Source organism: Condylostylus longicornis, unplaced genomic scaffold (genome assembly GCF_029603195.1).
Source record: "Condylostylus longicornis isolate FDR11 unplaced genomic scaffold, ASM2960319v2 ptg000252l, whole genome shotgun sequence".
NCBI lineage: Eukaryota > Metazoa > Arthropoda > Insecta > Diptera > Dolichopodidae > Condylostylus > Condylostylus longicornis.
In genome coordinates this window covers 102,990-123,329 of record NW_026578217.1, presented here as the reverse complement: position 1 = coordinate 123,329, position 20,340 = coordinate 102,990, and the positions used below count along the sequence as shown (strand labels likewise).

At 28.7% G+C, this 20,340-nt stretch overlaps 1 protein-coding gene across 3 annotated transcripts in view; it reads left to right on the top strand.

The window, feature by feature from the left end:
* LOC129616616 (probable G-protein coupled receptor Mth-like 1) overlaps positions 1-20,340 on the top strand; it is a 224,743-nt gene that overhangs the window by 133,051 nt on the left and 71,352 nt on the right. For all 3 annotated transcript variants that reach the window (XM_055532247.1, XM_055532248.1, XM_055532249.1), the window contains exon 4: positions 19,775-19,913. In XM_055532247.1, coding sequence (XP_055388222.1) covers positions 19,775-19,913 — 139 coding nt within the window. The remainder of the gene's footprint in view (positions 1-19,774; positions 19,914-20,340) is intronic.

Below are 20,340 nucleotides of genomic sequence, written 5' to 3'. Positions count from 1 at the left end.
TTCGAGTTCTGGTTGTTACCGAAACTAACTGGCGAGCATTTCAGGGAATTCGGGTAGCACAAAGCGAAACTCTACTAAGAGCCAAATTTACATGTTTCTAGGTATGTTAACTATAAGCTTACTAATGCCCTAAAAATTGGAAAGAAGTATTTAACAGACATTTTTATAATATTCTGTAACACTTTCATTTAACTAGACAATACACAATGCGGTCGGTTATGTGCTGACCACATCAGATTTTTTTATAATGTATTTTAAAAGGCGACACTCTATTATTTGCTCGTATATAAAGTATAGGAAAAAATATTAAGAATTTTAAAAGCGACACAATAATTTCTGTAATTCATTCCAGTACAAGGTGGCAAAAAATGTGTATTATATTATAAAAGCGAAGAAGAAAAAAAGTGTTTAAAAAAATTATTATAATTTATATAATATAATTTTTAAAAAAAATTTTGAAAAGACGTACAATAGTAAAAAAAAATTTAAATAGTTGTGAAAAAAACATTTTTTTTATAAAAATGGGTAAATATTATTTGAAGTGTTTGGGATGAAAAAAAGCCGACACGAAAATTTCATTTGTTACCAAAAGATGTGAAGAGGTAAATATGTACTTTTGAAAATATTTTAAATATTTAGTGTTAGGCATTTGTAATTAATAAATAAAATAAATAAATTATCTTTAAATTTTTTATTTTTATTTCAATCTTAATAAATTTAGAACATATTTCCCATGAATAATATATTTCTCGGTGATAATTATATTTCATAAAGTAATCAGTATGCATACACCTTTTTTTCTTTATAAATTACTTTATTTCTATGTCACTACCTGATACTGTGTATCTACTGTACCAGGTACATGCATGTGTACATTCAAATTTCAAACTCTTTTGCTTTCATACATTCGAATTTTTTACCTAAGTTTTATAAAATGAAAAATAAATTTTGTTATTATCAAAATAAAAATAGCAAAATTTTTAGCAACTTAATTTAATTTTATTTTAGTTCAATGTTTTTGATACACTCGCTTGTTTACAATATTTTGTTTCTTTCTTGCCTACACAACTTTTATTACCATCTATTTCTACAAAAAAATAAATATTTTAAGAATTTGGAAGCAAGATGCAAACGAAAACTAACGGAATGGAACGAGTCGAATTACTTATTAGTAGATATACTTTGATTCATAGAAGCAAGATAAGCGAAAAATAAAAATATTCAAAAATACACATGTACACATAGTTTATATTTTCTAATATTTATACATATTTTACTCAATACTCGTGCGTACTTATATAATTATCTCATAAAGCAAGATTTTTATTTTGCTGAGATTGCGCTCAATCACTCGCTCGTACACATAATTATATCACAAAATTTTATTATGCTGAGTTTGCGCTTTGTCAACACTGGTTCATACACATTATATTTAAATTATTTCATATAATATGCAAAATTTTAATTTTGCAAACGCCCCCTCACCAAACAAAACACATTATTATAATGTATTACCTACAAAAAAACAAAATGTAGAATGAGATTAGAAAGAAAATAGCGAAAGAGAATGAAACAATATTTTTAAATAATGGGGAATACATAGTTTTGTATTGAAATTGTGTATACCAAACCAATATCTTTGTTTTTAATAACAAAAATTTTGAATGAATTTCAAAATTCCGTGACTATTATGAATTTCTTTTATTATGTTTTGCTTTCGTTTTTGAAAAATCTGTTATCAATTACAGAATTAAATATAAATTGTTAATTTCTGCAATTTATATTAAATTGAAAAAATGTTGTTTAATAACCAAGTGAATTTTAATAATTTTATGTTGATAAAATAATCCAAAAATAAAAGGAAAATGAAATGGTGCATAATTTATTTCATACATTTATCTCCAAAATAAAACAGTGAAAAAGAACGACTTTCTGAAATTTCAAAACCAGCAAATGCATTTATTTTAATACAATCTTAAAAAATATAATGAAAAATATAAAAGGTTATACGTATGTACATGAAAACCTTAGTTTCAAGCCACAAATTTAAGACCGAAACTTTAATTTTTCCTAAATTTTTAAAACAAAAAGTTGAAAGTTTAGTTCTAGGCTTTTATTCTAAAATTAATCCTGCATTCACAATGTGCAATGCTCATTACATTTTCGTCACAGTATTAAAAGAGGTGTAACTATGAAAAGGGGGGGGGGGGTGGACGCACTTTATAGAAACCGCTTAGTTCGACGAATAAACTAGGACCGGGACTGGGTTCATGTTATCGTTATTACATTTATTAATCTCAGGTTTACTTTTATTTTCGCGTGAAACAATATTGCCAAAATTTAGTTCATTATTATTTTCTCTAAAACTATTTCACATTTCGAATTTCAGATAATTTATTTTTTAATATTATTAATTTTAAGTTTGTTTATTTTTATATTCTTAGCTTACCTTCCGTGTACACTATTTATAAATTTGCTAATTTTATTTAAAACTTCCAAAAAAGATAAGGAATTTCGTTAGATTTTATCAAACAAAATGAATTATTATTTTTGTGTGAATGTTTTTACAGTATTATTAATCATCAAATCATATGATCCAATTTATTAAGTATGCATACGAGTTTTTCACTTTTTTCTTTACTAAATTCGATTTTTAATCAAGGTTTGTTGCTTTAAGTTAACAAAATATTTTATTCTTTAATTTTTGCTTTGATTTTCACTAAATTTTTGCTTTGATTCACTAATTTGCTAAGTTTAATTCAACCAGGTATAAAATATATTTTTTTCCATAAATTTTTTTGAATAGATAATAAGCACATTTAAAATTAAGAACTTGTTTTAATTAATGTAAATTATAGTAAAAGTTTATTGTTTCCAAAATATCTAACACAAATTATAATTTTGTCTTTTTTTTCTTTTTTTTTTTATAATTTATTAAATAAAAACGAATTTTTTCTATATTTTTTCTATATTACTTAATATTATTTTAATATTTACTATATGTTTATATATATATAACTAGTCGTGTGTGCTTGCACTGCAAGCCTTGCAAGTATTATGTCTGTAGTTTTTAAATTGTGTTCCATTCTGTGTGTGCGAAATTTTAAGTTTACTTTTTTTTCTTCAAAAACACACCCGTAATATACATAAAGATATATCTTTTTCCTAATATTTTATAAGATAAAACTTAAAATAAGAAATGCTCTTAAACTAATTACGAAAAAGTACATAATTAACCAAATAATTAGTTTCTTTGAGATCTTATATCTTTTGAGTAATTTATTTCATAACCTCGCTTTGAGTTATGTCGCATAAAATTGTAAAATACCTTTGACAATAAGCACTTTAACCGATCAATTACTACTGTTATATGTTGCATAAAATAATTCGCTACTAAAATTCGTGCACATAATATGTATTTGGATTTTATAATACATGCGAATAAAACGCGTGAATGTATAATCAGTTAACACTAATACTAACGTATATAGAGTAATGCATATGCATACGATTTCTATGCAAAAAGTCTCGGGTTCGAACCCTGTAAAATGCGATTTGTCAGACAAATTTTTTTTATTTATATTTATATGCATACGATTTCTATACAAAAAGTCTCAGGTTTGAACCCTGTAAAATGCGATTTGTCAGACAAACTTTTTTTTATTGATAATTTTATTTTTTTTGTTGTTATTTAAATTGAAATTAAAAAGCTTTACCCGTACAAATCAATGCCAGCGAGTTTTCGTTCTAAATATTTTTTTGAAAGTACCCTATTTGAAAAAAATTTAATGCAATAGAATAACATTTTCTTATAGAATTTTGTCCTAAAAATATATTGTCAAGAAATTTAATGTACACTTCGAAAGTAAATAAAAATTTCCCCTACAGGATGTAGTACCATTTTGTAAAAAGCGGTAACAAAGCATCTTGTGAGGTGATGAAAGGGGAGGGTGGGTGGAATTCTTGCTTTTTCTGGGACCCTAGAGGCAAAACCCTATTTAATGCCTTTTGTCCCTTGTCTGTAGCCCTTCTAGAAGTATTTTTTTTTTTTTTTTTTTATTGGTGTGAAAAGAAAACTTCCTTTTATTCGGAATAAAATACTTTTATTTTTCGCTAATATATTTCGTGCGCTACATGCGCACTTTATCAAAGCTGATTTTCTTCTGATCGTCTTCTAGAAGTACTCGTACTTTTTCACACTTGAGAAGTGGCTATATATATATGATGTAAAATAGGATGGTTTTTGAAGAGTTATACGAAATATGAATAAAATATAGAATTATAAATGGAAATTCAAGGTACTGCGTAGCCTGGTGGGTAGCTTGGTAGTCTGATAAACAGAAATTTATTGGATCGATGCTAACCTGGAAATTATCGTATTTCCCTTTTTTGGATTATTTTAAAAGCTTAAGAAAAATTTCTAAAAAAATATTGTTAAAATAGTTCGCAAAAATTTTAAGTACGTAAATATGTATGTACATTTTTTTAAAGCTTCCTTACTAATTTTTTTTAAGCTAATTTTTTCTATATGAATTGAATAATATTCAAAACTGTGGTTTGCTATATAGAAATAAATTCGAACACATACGTAATTATTAAATCATGGGGGTAACATACGGAAATAAATTTTTCAAATAAAGAAAAGGTTTAGGCATAAATATAATAATATTTTTATTCAAATATATGTATGTACATATGAATGTGTTAGAATTGAAAATTTTAAAATTTTTCGTTCCAACATATGAACGTATGTACATATGACTGTGTTGTTGATTTGTAGATTTGTACAACGGGGGCAACAGTGCACCGCGACTACGTAGGAGGATCTATTGTGCGTCCCCATCCGAGTGCGGGTCATGCCCTACACCACACACTCGAGACCCACCCTCCTGATGACCTCAAGCAACTTGTGAGGACCAGAAGACCGTAACTCCGCTACCACTAGAGCAAAGGCCCCCAGCACCTCCCCCCTCCTATGAGCAAGAGCATCACACTCTCCCAGGATGTGCACCGAGGTCTCTCCATACACCCCACACAATCTGCAAGTATCCTCATTTTCCAGGCCCTGCCGACTGAGGTGTCCCCTAAGCCTGCAGTGTCCCATCCCTATAATTTTCTTAACTCGCTTTTGGTCATAATATCCCAGGAGTACCTTGGCTTGCTGCAGTCCCGGAAGACTTCTCCAGCGCTCCAAGCGCCTTCTTTCTGATTCCTTCCTTAATTCCCAACGAATAGTAAGTGGTGCAATTCTGCAAAAGGGCTCCGGCTCACGAAGTGGTGTGTTTGCTCCCTTCCTTGCAAGCACATCAGCGGCCTCATTTCCTTCCACGCCCACATGGCCCGGCACCCAACACAGTGTGACCCATTGAGCTTCTCAAGACAGCCCCATACTGCCGCGGGGGATACTAAAAACGAGTTCACCGCTCCGATTGCAGCCCGGCCATCCGACATAATCATTATCTCCTGTCCCGGATACCCCCTTTCCAGGCTGCACCGCATGCACATTTCAATGGCGTGCAACTCAGCCCCAAACACACTCGGAAAAGTTCCCAAAGGTTCGGAGAATTCGGTTCTTGGCTCAAATACCGCCGCACCCGTCCCAATACTGGTCTTTAACCCATCTGCGTACCATCTGATTGCGTGTGTTCCAACTGGGCGACCTGAAAAGTCACGCTCCCAGTCCCTTCTGTTAGCAACGAGGAAAAATTTTTCTCGAAGCTGTACCATGTCGTCCGGAGACATCGATAAGAGCGGAACCTCTCCGATAAAACGACCTCGATCTCTTCCCCGATTATTCCGGGTCCATTTCTCCCCAACCTGAAAATGGCAGCTGTCATCTCCACAAGGAAGTGCAAAGGGGTCAGCCCCAAAATCACCTCCATTGCCGCCGTTGGAACAGGTCCGCCAGTTAGGACAAAAAAAAAATTCAGAATGAGAAGAAAGAAATTAGAAAAAGAGAATGAGAACCATATTCTTAAATAATGTAATGCATAGCTTGATATTGAGATTGTGTATACCAATATCTTTTTTTTGTTTAACAACAAAAAATTTTGAATGAATTTCAAAATTACATGATCGTTATGAATTTCTACTACTATGTTTTGCTTTCGTTTTTTTAAAAACTGTTATCAGTCGCAAAATAAAATATAAATTGGTAATATCTTTTACTTATATTGAAATGGAAACATGTTTAATAATCAAGCGAATGTTAAAAATTTTATGTTGAATTGATGTAGTTTAAATCATCCAAACAATGAAAGTAAATGAAATGGCGCATAATTTCATACAATTTTCTCAAAAATTAAAACAATTTTAGGATCTGCTGAGGGCGACGAATTCTTTAGGACCGTGCTATATACAGGGACGGTAATGTAAAATATGATGGTTTTTGAAGAGTTTTGCGAAATATGAATAAAATATAGAATTATAAAGGGAAAACATTTTAAACATTTTAAAATTTTTTGTTCGAACAATTAGAAAATAAATTTTAAGTACAAACATAGATAATTATGAATGTATACCTATGTTTTAAAAATTATTAAAAAAATATAGAACCAAATTTTCCAAATAAAGAAATGGTTTAGGGAAAAACAAAATAATAATTTTATTCAAATATATGTATGTATATATGAAAGTATTAGAATTTACCATTTAGAGTTTTTCGCTCGATCAATAAAAATGATATTTTAAGAACATAAGTGCATTAATTGTGTATCTATATTTTTTTAAAGCTTGCTGACGAAACATAATGCTCAAAACAATAGCAAATGAAGATGAAGCATTAATATTCAGTTGGCACAAAACATCTGATGTCTTTTATAAAAGCTGACATTTATTTCGGTTTTTCGAACTTAAAGAATGTGAGATCATTACATTAAATTTTCGAATATTATTTATTTCTCGTTCTCGGTTTGTGTTTCCAATAATATAAAGTATTATTTATTTCTTGGTTTGTGTTTTTAGTAATATAAAGTACAAAAGAAGAAAGTGCTTTTGTTATACAAAAACTATTTCAGAAAATCTCAAAATAGGGCTATTTCTGGGCTAAAAAGTTCCAAAGTCAAATTTTTCTGATATCCTAGAGGCAAAACCCTGTCTAAATTTTGGAAGCAAACGACATAAATATATTACTGCTCTTTACAGGCCACCAGAGATATCATTTACCCGTCTTAACCACTTTCTTATCAAACTTGAAGATCATCTAGAATTTCTAAAAAACAAAAAAAGTTTGATAAATGGTGACTTCAGTTTAATGTAAGAAACTTATCTGATAATAATGTCTAAAATTACGTCACTTTAATGGAATCCAATGGGTACTCCTTTTGTTCTAGTGAAATTAAGCAGACCAAATCAAAAACTTGTGTTGATCACATGCTTACTAACGATTTAAGCTCCAAAACCTTTAAATGTTTCATTCACTACGATAAATGTCCCTGTTTCGGAATTATTGTACAGCTAGAAAATTTGGAAATTTCTAGTAAAACATACAAAAATTTAACCCTTAAAAAAACTAATTTCCAAAAACATAAACTAAGTAAATATGAAATAAAATCAGCTCATATAAATATAATGGCAGATTACATGACAGAAAATGTAAATAATATCATGAAAAAAGAAACGTTAAATGCAGTAAATGCAAGCTTTCAGCACCCTGGAATGACAAGAAGATTGCAGATTTAACTGATAAAAAAATTATTTTTATAAAGTTTATATTTTTATGAATACAAATATTGGTTAAATAGGGTAGCAACGCTGAAAATGAAAACAAAAAAAAACAATATGATAAAAAACGACTTGATAATGTAGGAAATAAGTCAAAAAAATATGGCAATATATTAAGAAATATGGCAAAGATTACACAATTATAGTATATTTACCAAAAATGAGAGCCAACGTGGAATTCAAATTCACAACAATTAACTTCCAAGAATGTCCCAAATTAATAAAAAATTTAATGAATATCAATTCTGTAGGCTTCGACGACATATCACCGATTGTGTTAAAAAAATTTAAAATTGAATTAGCAGAAAATATCACCAAACTACACATAACTTCTTCTTATAAAATGGCTCAAACTTTAAAAAAAAATAAAGTGATTCCCACATATAAAAACGCAGGTAGTTATGATGATTTTAACAATGAGCACCTTCTAAATAATAACCTGGAAAATACTTCTGAGAATTTTATTCGAACTTATAATTAAGGCAACTGAATATAACTAGTTCAAAAGATATTTGTCTAGTCGAAAACAATACACACAGGTATTTAAAGTATTCAATACACAGTTAAGGTAAAATACGGAGATTTTCAAGGAAGTTTCTTGGACATATGTGGGTAACTAAAGCTGAAATTATACAGAAAGCCCTGTTTGTGGTTTACGATGAAACATCGTCTAAACAATTAGAGCAAATATGAAATAAAGATATGCTGTTACTACAAACCTGGATGAACAATCATAAGCTAACGGTTTATACCAAGAAAACAAAATACATTATGTTTGAAAGAAATAATGTACATAAACTTAATAATAGATTTAATAATAATCAAATAGACTAAGTGACAAAATAAAAGTATCCTGGAATTTTAGTAGATCACAATTTAACGTGGGATTAGCATATTGATGAACAATTAAAAAAAGGTAGAACAATATTGCTGGTGTATTTACATAAATAAGTAGAAGAGTACCCAGGCAACTTAAAAACACATTATACAGTATGTTTCAATCAACTATGACATATTGCATTCTAATTTGGGGAAACACAACAAAAACAAAACCAATTACAAACAATACAAACCAAAACAATAAAAGACATATATGGATATGAAAGAGAACTTCTACAAAAAAAAAATACATCAACAACATAAAATTTTTCCACTTACTTATCACATCGAAAGTAAGCTTGCAACGCAGGTATATGCGATGATGACGCAAAACATTAATATGTATATAATAAAACCAACTCTTAATAATGAAGTACACTCATACGCTACAAGAAATTTCAACAAAAATAAATTTGTTATTCTCTTTAATATATTGATTTGTTATTAAGGCTTGAATTAAAAAATTAATAATTGCTAATTTTTGAATTTTGTTATCATTACAATTTTGGAATATTTCGTAAAATTATATTAAATTATTTCCCCTTTGTACGAGAAAATAGGCTAATTTTGAGATAAATTATTTAATAAATTATTAAATAAACAATGCCACTAAAAGTATTATTATTTTTATACCCTGCACTTCGTGAAGAAGTATATATATATGGACATATATATATATTCTTGCTCAGCGTAAAATTCTGCGTTGATTTAGACATGTCCGTCCGTCCGTCCGTCCGATCGCACGATAACTCAAAAACGAATAATGCAATCGACACCAAACTTTCACAAGTTGCTTCTTTTGTGCCAAGGACGAACCCTATTGTTATTGGACCAATTCGGACAACGGGTTCGGGTAGCTGCCATACAACTCAAAGAGTTTATTTTAATTATTTCAAAAACTAATAAAGGTACAAATATAAAATTTTGTATACATGTGTCCAATTATATTCTACATATGCTCTAAAAATTTTAATGAGATAGCTGCACCGGTTCGGGTGGCTGCCATACAACTCCAAAAGCAAAGTTTTTATAATCGGCAAAATAATAAAGTCAGATTCATGAAACTTGGCAGTCGTGTGTCCAATTATAGGTCAAAGATATTTCTGAAGTTTTGGTGGAGTTGCTTGACAGGTTTGAGTGGCTCCCATACAAGTCCAAAAGCTTATTTTAAATATTTGGAAAAATAATAAAGTTAGATTCGTGAAACTGGGCAGTTGTGTGTCCAATAATAGATCAAAGATATTTCTGAAGTTTTGGTGGAATTGCTTGACAGGCTCGAGTAGCTCCCATACAAGTCCAAAAGCTTACTTTAAATATTTGAAAAAGTAATAAAGTTAGATTCATGAAACTTTGCAGTTGTGTGTCCAATTGTAGATCAGATATATTAGCGAAGTTTTAGTAGAATTGCTTGGCAGGTTCGGGTACCTGCCATACAACTCCAAAACCTAATTTTAAATATTTGGAAAAATTATAAAGTCAGGTAGTCGGATGACTAATTATAGGTCAGACATATCTGTGAAGTTTCTATAGAATGGTTTCACAGGTTTGAGTAATTGCTATACAACAATGAAAGGTGCAGGGTATAATTCAATCGGTTCATACCGACTGAAACGTTTTTACTTGTTCTTAACTCACGCAAAAAATCCTTAAATTCGAGCATTATTATAACGCCTCTTTCAATTTTTTTTTTGGTTTCAAAGATTGAATACATTTCTCATCCTTAAAGTATGTAATTTTTTTTATATATTCCTATATGAATAAAAATAATTTTAATAATGGAGTATTTTAATAATGGTCCAACTTTATTTAGTTATTGGTAGCCTAAAATTTTTGCATCTAAAATTTTGAGAGTATCTAAATCGAATGTCGAATGTACTTTTCATTCATTTATCATTGTGTTTACGAATTGCATTTATTTGAAGTTATCAAGGATAATTGTGTCTATTTAGAAAAATATAGTTTTGCAACAGCAAGAAAGGCAGAAAACGAAATCTGCCTTGGTTGCAGCTCAGGTGAATAAAAAGCATGTCGAAGATAAAAAAACACAAAAGTAAATGGCCAAATGAACTTATAAATGATAAATGGGAAACCATTTTTTAGAACCAAGCACTACAAGGTTTGAATTACTGAAGCTTCAAAATGAGATTAAGGATATAGACAGTATTACAGAATAACACAGAGGGTTGAGGAGTGAAAACAAGATCTTGCAAGTTAAATTTAAAACTGTAGAAGCAAAACGAAGGCTATGAAAAACGCAAATTACAAATCGAATCTTTGCTACAGCAAATGTCTATAAGGTGGAAGTTGATTCACAATAATTTGAAAAAAATTATAAGCATTTTCATAAAAATAATGAAAGATTGATGTCGTACTGTATCCAATTTATGACGAACGTTGTCTTAGACTGGCTAGGGATCTAGAAAAGAACAATTAAATTGATTCATTAAAAAGACATCAACAAGCAAAATAATACGTGTTTCAGAGGAGTAGAATTAAAATTTTTAATCACAACAATCGTAACTTGTAACTTGACGTGTATAAACAAAATATCACTGATATAAAAAAAAATTTCAATCCAGAATCTAAATTCGTTTAAACTATTATATTTTAATGCCTGAAGCCCTAAGCACAAAATTGAAAATTTAATACGCACAATGGACGCATTACGAGAAAATTTCACGTTACTATAGTTACGGACATGGATTCAAGATTATGAAACCGATTACTTAAGAATTAAACAGTATAACAATTTCTATCAGATAAATAATTTAGGTTTTAATGTGGAGTAGGTATCTTCATACATGAAGATCTGAAGTCAAAAAATGAAATATAATGTGATAAGTTTAATAGTACAGTATGTATAAATTTTTGAAAATGAGCAATTTACGCAATCGATAAATATATATTACAAAAACATAATTTAACTAACTTTCTAACAAACTTATTAACTAACTTCCTTTACAAATTTGAAGATCATTTGCAGTTCTTAAAATATAAAAAAGCCTTGATGATTGGTGACTTCAATTTTAATACATTTTATCACTATGTGATAATAATATCCAAAATGACGTTACTTTAAAAGAATCATATGGCTACTTCTTCTGTTTCCATGAAATTACGCGGCTTTTCTAAAAAAAAGTGCTGATCACGTACTTATTAACGATTTAAGTGGTATATTAACACATAACTGTTTCACCATAACATTTCGGACCATTGAGAAATAGTTATGGAAAATACAAAAACTTAATCTATGGAAAACCAATTTCCATAATAATAGTCTATGTAGGAATATAAAAATTTTCTCAATTTCTATATGTTCAGTGTTTAGCAAAGTAATGGACACGGTAGTAAACATTCAACTTGCGGAACATTTATGTAATGAAAGCTTTGTAGTATATGACTATAATTTGACTATGACACGGATTGATAAACTTTTGGGATATATAAAGAGAAATAACTAATTTCCTTCAAATTTAATGTTTAAATTCGGGTTGGTAAAACAATAAAACTATAAATTTTTTATATGGGGGCCAACTTTACATTTTTTAGCATATCTACGGAGCGGTTTGATGAAATTTCTTAAAATTTGATATTTGGGTTCTGGTTGTTACCGAAACTAACTGGAGAATGTTTCAGGATATTTAGGTGACACAAAGCGAAATTCTACCAAGAGCCAAATTTTAGTTTGGTATAAAAGCTTGTTAACTTTCACTAAACTAGGCAATATCAATTGCGATCGGTTATGTGCTGATCACGCCAAATATTTCATCATATCTAATGGACTCGTTGACAGAATTTTTTGAAATTTATAATTTTAAAGAATTCGGATGACACAAAATGAGCCAGTACTAAGAGCAAAACGACATTTAGTTATACTTACACGTTAACTAAAAACTTACTAGTGTCCTTAAAATTTTAAAGAAGTAAGGTTATTTTCATAGTTTGTGCAACGCTTCTATTTACTATTCTTTTTATTTAGATTCTTCTATTTACTATTCTTTAATATTTTTAAAATACATCTAAAACCTGCTTTTAGGGTTTGCAAATATTTATTTTTTAGGTATGAGAACCAACACTAGATCATGATTAAAAATTATAGGCCTTTTGATAAGTAGGTAATTGATAAGGATAGTACATACATTTATGTATATTCTTTTTTTATCAATTGCAGCATATGAATAAAAAATAAATATTACGTAAAGTGGAATATGACTAACCTTTGTGAGAGAGAGAAAGAAGTCGGCCTTGAAAATAAAGGCAAAATTTCAATTTGTCATACTAAGTATTTTATAAGCCAGTAACGAAATCGACGAACCGAGTTTGTCTATAATCTTTGTCCATAACAAATTTTTTGAAATTTTTCATACGATCTTATAGCATTTTAATAGTGTTTAATGTTTTAACACTATTTAAAATATTAAATTAATATTTAATATTTTAAATAGTGTTTTTAGCACTTTTCCAAAAAATTTTTTGAAAAAAGTGCTTATTAGTTTCACTCTGTCCGTCCGTCCGTCCGTCCGTCCGTCCGTCCGTCCGTCCGTCCGTCCGTCCGTCCGTCTGTCTGTCCGTGTGTCTGTTTACAAAACTTCTACACCTTTGAAGATAGAAAGCTGAAATTTAATACGTACATAGATCTTCACAAGAAACTTATTTCCGTAGAACAAAATTTTTACCTATCTCCCCCCCTCTAGAAGTTATACCCCCCCAAAACCCTAAAAATGGCCTTTTTTAAATATTTGTTGCAATGAAACCATAAGCATTTTTGAAATTTTGCAAACGCAGAAAGGCAGTGGCTTGCTTTCGCTTGCGTGGTATACTATAGTTCAACTTAAGAAAAACAAAATGGCCGTTCACATTTACCGTTATTTAAAGTCCTTTTTTTCCAAATTTTTGATGTCGTTTTTCTTCTAGACCCCAGCCTGTAAAAGCTTGAAATTTTAGGAGCTTTTAGACATTAACAAATAGTTTATTTCGTTAGAAGAAAATTTTTTTCCATCTCCACCCCCTCTCAAGTTATCACCTCTTGAAATTCGTAAAATTTGAATTTTTGACACCTTATATTTCCGAAACCGCAAGCTTTTCCAAATTTTTATAAACACAAAAAGCTAACGGTAAATTCCGTGAAATTAAAAAATATAATTATTTTTCTTAACTCACACAATTAACCCTTAAAATCGAGCATTATGTTAACCCCTTTTTATATTAATTTTTGTTTTATTTCAAAGATTGCATACATTGCTCATCCTAAATATATGCAATCCTAGAAATAGTTTTGTATATGAATGAAAATAATTTTAATAGTGTGATAGCTGTACATAGACTGTATTTAAAAGCAGAATTTTCACTTGTTGAAGGGAAAAGTGCTATAATACAAACCATTGGTTTGACCCAACTTTATTTATTTATACATCGCCTAAGAAGCTTTTGCATTAATTGTATTTTGCAAAATAGAAATAGATTCATGTATTCATTAATTTATTTATTAATATAATTATTCATGTAAGTATAGTTACAATATAATAAAAAATCTGATTTGGCCAGCACATAACTGACCGCAATGTATATGTCTAGTTAAGTAAAAGTTACAGAAGACTATAAAAATACCTTTTAAACACTTCGAATTTTTAGGGCTTTAGTAAGCTTTTAATTAATATACCTAGAAAAATTAAAATATATCTTTAAGTAGTGTCTCGTTTTGTGCCATCTGAATTTCTAGAAAAGCTCGCCAGTTAGTTTCGGTAACAACCAAAGCTCAAAAATCAAATTTCATGAAATTCCATTAATATGTTTTTTAGATATGGTAAAAAATCTGATGTGGTCAGCACATAACCGACCGCAATTTATATTTTTAAATTTAGTGTAAATGTTGCAAAAGGTTATAAAAATACAATTTGAACACTTTTTGATTTTTAGGGCCTTAGTATGCTTTTATTTAATATATTTAGAAAAATGTAAATTTGGCTCTTAGGGGGGTTTCACCTCGTGCCATCCGAATTCTCTGAAAAGCTCGCCAATTAGTTTCGGTAACAAACAGAGCTCAATTGCCAAATTTCAAGAAATTCCGTCAATCCGTTCAGTAGATATGATAAGAAATGTAAAAGCGCCCTCCAGATTGGTTCTCGAGCCCCGATCGTTCAAAATAATTTAAATGTTCATTGTTTTAACACTGCAAATTTAAATATTAAATTTCAAGGAAATTTGTTGATTATTTATTTTTTTTTACAAAAACGAGAAAAAATTGAGTTGAATATGTCAACGCCGTACGAATTTGTTGTCTTACGTGCAAGTAAATATATCATAGCTGACTATGACACAGTCTATGACTAAGTTGCCGAATTAATTTAATCAAAATTTCAGTACTGTGTTTCAAATATTTTCTAATATTATCACACATATCAGCCCTAATAATATACTCGTTTTCGCGGAGTTTGTATATTTAACTCTAACAATTTCTGAGATATTTTTGGAGTTGTAAGGCAGTTTTCACAAGTGCTCATGACATCTCAACAAGTTTCAACGAATATAGCTGCCATTTTACTGTATTTCATTTTGCAAAATTTCAGTACTACGGGTTGAACAATTTTTAAGATATAACCTAACGTCTTTACATCTAACAAGTCCTAACACTCAATTTTTTTTACGAAATATTACGAATTTTTGGCTTCGTTCCGGTTTTTTTCTTTAAATGCTACTGATCGTGTCACATCTGTTATTATTTTCTTTTTTTTACGTAAAAAAGAATTTAATATTTTAAAAAATCTCAGGATATGTATAATATTTTTTGAAAAGCTTCCATTTAAATTCTATTGCACGAAAAAGAAAGAAAGGTAGGAGGAAAGAAAAAATGAAAAAAAATTTCAAATTCATATTTCAGTTTGGTTTCAAATGTTAATGAGAAAGGATGTATGATTTTTTATGCACATTTTGTATTTTCAATAAGGTAAGATGAGTAGTGTCGGCTAACAAAAATGTTAATAAAAGTAATATAGGTTGAATATATACTTAGGTAGGACATTTCAACAATTTGAATTATCTCATTTCGGTCATTTATACGTTACCTATAAAATTGTTTCAAATAATTTCCGTTAGTTTTTAAGTTATTAAAAATAAATATGTATGTACCTACTTCCAATAAATTTTTTTTTAAATAATTATTTTAAAACTATTTCAAACATGTTATATTGAGTGCTTCAAAAATTTTGCTGTGCTCTTTTTTCATATTTTGTTAGCAGGTAAAAAAGAGCAATCTATTTATAAAATGGCCCTGCCTGTGTATGAGTCTTAATAGTAAACGCAAACGGACAAAAATTTCCGGATATCATCACCTACTACCTGTCATTTTACAATCGAAGTTTTTGAGTTATTTGCTATTCGTAAGATACTATTTATTTCAAAAATAAAAAAGATATTCGAATCCGGTCATAAAAATATATTATTGTCTTTTCCAAAACCTTTCAAATATTTTTTACTTAGGTAGTATATTAAGTTTTAAAATTTTTTCTCACAAATAGAGGTAAAATTTAGAAGTGTATATAAAATTTGTATTTAAAAAATAATATTTGATTGTATTTTAGATATTATTTTCTAAATCCCTCTTCAAATTTTTTCTCTACTATGTATTTATATCAATATTCAATAATTATCTTTCATTAATTATATTTTCAACTTGACACCACAGTTACTTTCCATATCTTGACTTAACTTACCCTACAAGAAAAAAAAGCTGTTCACTTAAAAATAATGAAATGCTTTCAGTAACATATAAAACCTTGAAGGCTAAGGTTGTGCTTGTTGCTTTTCCGCTGTTTCAAGAATTTAAAAATAATTATGAATGAAAATATTAATATATTTTTTTTGATTTTTTGATATATTTTCTAAATTTTACCTGCTCTATAATAAGTGTGAATTTATTTTAATATTTCTTCTCAAAAAATAGCCACTTCGATATAAAAAAACCCATATAAAATAAGGTCGTGCTTTCAAGTTTCTCTCTGAACATTAAGACTTGTTAGATATAAAGACATTAAGTAAATAGTATAGGTAAAAAAAATGAGAAGAAAAGCTATTCACTTAAAAACAGCGTTCCCACTTGGATACATTTTTGCTTTAAATTTGAGCTTGGATACAAAGATACTCAAATCTGCTAAAATGCCGAAATTGTTTTTTGATACACTAAATAAATATTACAAAACAGTTAAAATGCTGCTAATATTAAATCGCGAAGTTGCTTTATCATCAATAAATGTTATTTGCTGGCTATTCTATTAACTGCCTCTTCCTGTATTCAAATTTAGAAAATTCATACAAGAACGTACCACAAATATTTTAGTGTTAGCTAGATGTAATAGAAAATGCATTGGATGGACATATTTTTTAAAATTTGTCCGTTTTCATGGTCAATCGTCTTTACCACATAATTCAACAACTACAGAAGGCATATATGCATATGTTTTTTCTGACCTTAACTTTCACATTTAAAATAGAAGTTGTATGTGATTTCTTATAGAATTTAGTATAAATAACAAAACTCATATTGTGGAATAAAGCAAATTAATATTAATTATGGGTTAATTTGTACAAAATAAGACGACTTATTATAATAATGCTATTTTAGGAGGTTGGATACATTTTGGATACATTTTTTTCTCGAAATTGGATACTTTTTGTTTTTCGAGTGGGAACACTGCTTAAAAATAATGAAATGCTTTCAGTAACATATAAAACGTTGAAGGCGCAGATTGTGCTTGTTTTTTTTTCCGCTGTTTTATATGTATTTTAAGAATTTTAAAATAATTTAGAATGAAGACATTAATATATATTCTTGATTTTTCAAATATATTTTCGAAATTTTACCCGCTTTATAATAAGTGTGAATTATTTTAATATTTCTTCTCAAAAAATAACCACTTCGATTTAAAAAAACCCATATAAAATAAGGTCGTGCTTTTAAGTTTCTCTTTTAGCATTGGGACTTGTTAGATATAAAGATATTATATAACCAAATAACTTTTCAAGTTGAATGTCATCTACCAGTAGGAGCCAAGCAATTTCAACGAAATTTATAAAAAGCATGGGCCCTATTAATATATTCGCTTGTGCGAAATTTCAATGCCACAGCTTTCAAAGCTTCTGAGATATAGTCAAATAACTGCTGAAGTTGTATGGCAGCTACCAGAAGCAGCCAAGAAATTTCAAAGCTTTTATTAAACACATTGGCCCTACATATATATATATTTGCTTGTGCGAAATTTCAATACCACAGCCTTTATAGTTTTTGAGATATGGCCAAATAAATTTGGAAGTTGTATATTATAAATTTGTTAAGTTGTTTCCAAATAAATTTGGAAGTTTTGTGTAATTTAAATAGGATTCTGACATTTACTATAATAAACCATTTGTGAAAATTTGGTGAATTTAGTTCAATTAGTTTTTGTTTTTTTTTTTTAATAAATAAAAATAAGGGGGATAAAAAATTATTTATAATTACTTTAACGTTTATAGTTATAATTAACATTTGTCGGCTTTGTTTTGCAAAAATTTTGGAAAGAGACAAAATCTGTAATTCGAGGAACTATGGAAATAGGGCTGCCGTTTGATTTATTAAAAGAAGATTTTTTTTTTATTAAAAACACAATTCCGAAGAGAAAGTAATACAGACTTTTAACCAAGAACCTTAACATATACAAAATAAATAAAAAAATTATTTTGTTAATGTGTAAATCACACCATTTAAAATTTTTCATGAAGCTTATGCAAAGAAATGTCGTATTTACAGTAAGTCAGCAAAAAATATGCCTTTGCAAAAAAAATTCTGTCGATTCTCGACATTGTTTAATATGCGTTAGACATATACATATTAAAATTTTTCAAAATAAGTTTTTGCTAACTATCAACTAGGGCCCTGTTGCACCAATAACTTATGACTTACTACTTTTCAACTTACCAAAAAATTTGCGAAACTTTCGTTGCACCAAAAGTGAAAATGATAAGTACTCAATAAGCTTATCAAAACTAAAAAGAACTCACTTATCAGATTAGCGTTGCACGAAAAAAAAAGCGTAAGTAATTTTTTGTTTAAAGATAAGCGATAAGTTTATCAAATTACCTAAAAATAAGCAGTTTTGGTTGCACCAAAAATTTTTACTTGTCACTTCGCATTAAATTATTTGATAACTTATCGACTTTTTTGATTAGAGGAATTTCCCTTTTCATATTTTGCTAAGTAAAAACTTTTTTTTGAATTTAAAGTAAAATAAAGAAAATTGTATTGCATTTTATTATACAAATGTAAATTAATGCGTAAAATAGCATAAATGTGTATTTATATAAATTATGCTATGGGCAAGGTGATTTCAATTAATCAGTATTCATAAAATCCGGCTGCATCGGACATTATGAATAATGATCAATGTGCACAACATTGCCCATAATTAATATTATGTATATATGTTACACTTATGTATGTACATACATATATGGTATATGTACATTTTATACTATGAGGTTTAAGGGAAAGTTAAGCCTAGAATCATTTTTGATAGAATAATTAAGGCAATAAGTAGTTTAAAATAACATGTTTATTGAGTTTCGAGTAACGTTTAGGAGTGCTCTAAAAATATATAATTAAATGAAAAAATTAAAAATTTTTTCTTTTGAATTTGTTCGTTTCATTTTTTTTTTGTGTTTAACAAAAATTAATATTAAATTTTGATATTGAATTTTGAAACTAAATCCAATAAGGAATAAAACTGTAATGATAAGTTCTTATCAAATTATAAAAATTACGATACGTTTGATAAGTTTGCAACTTTTAATGTGCAACACTTATCATAATTACTTATCAACAAATGATAAGTTGCAAAGTTGATTATTGAGTGAAATTTGTAAAACTTTGATGCAACACTTACACACTTATCTTATCAGAAAAAAACTTATTTTGTAAGGTGATAAGTGATAAATGATTGGTGCAATAGGACCCAGGTTCCTAATTGGACGCATAATTATCTCCTATAAAACATTTTTATGCCTTGTATAGAGAGAAAATAAAGCTTTCATATTTTACCAGTTCTGTCATTTGTCACAAAAAAAGTCACGCGAACAGTTTTGCATCAAAAATCTTTTTTCTCTAGTAGTAGAGTATATTTATATATTTTTTTTTTATTTTTGACAGGTGATATGGAAAAATTTGCATATTTTTTTGGACCTATCGGAATACTTCTTTTAATTAATTTGGCTCTTTTTGCTTCTACAGCTCAGCAACTAACCTGTGGCTTGTGGAAAATGGAGGAAGTAAAATCAACAAACGAAAAGTAAGAAAGCTATTAAGAACAAAAATAGTTCATAAATTTAGGATAAAAATTCTTTATATAAAATGTTGGTTGCCGTTTCAGTGCAGCGTTGTAAATATTAGGTACAGTTTTAAAGATTCAGTACAAGACACAAACTTTTCTTTCTTAATTTCAAATTTTTCTTTTTTTACACGCATACATATACTTGTGAGTTTCGTTTCTTTTCAATTTCTTAATTAATTTCCTGAGCTTCGCTCAGAAAAAAGATAAACTTACATCCCTTTTTATACTTTTCGCTCAAGAGAGACGAAACATTTCTGTTCGAATTTTAGATATTTTCACTTTTCTTTAATTTTGTTGTTGTTTGGCCTTCACAAAGTTAGCTTAAGTCAATTAATAATTTACCCAGTTAAAAACCAAGAGTTAAATATTTTGTATTGAACCGCAG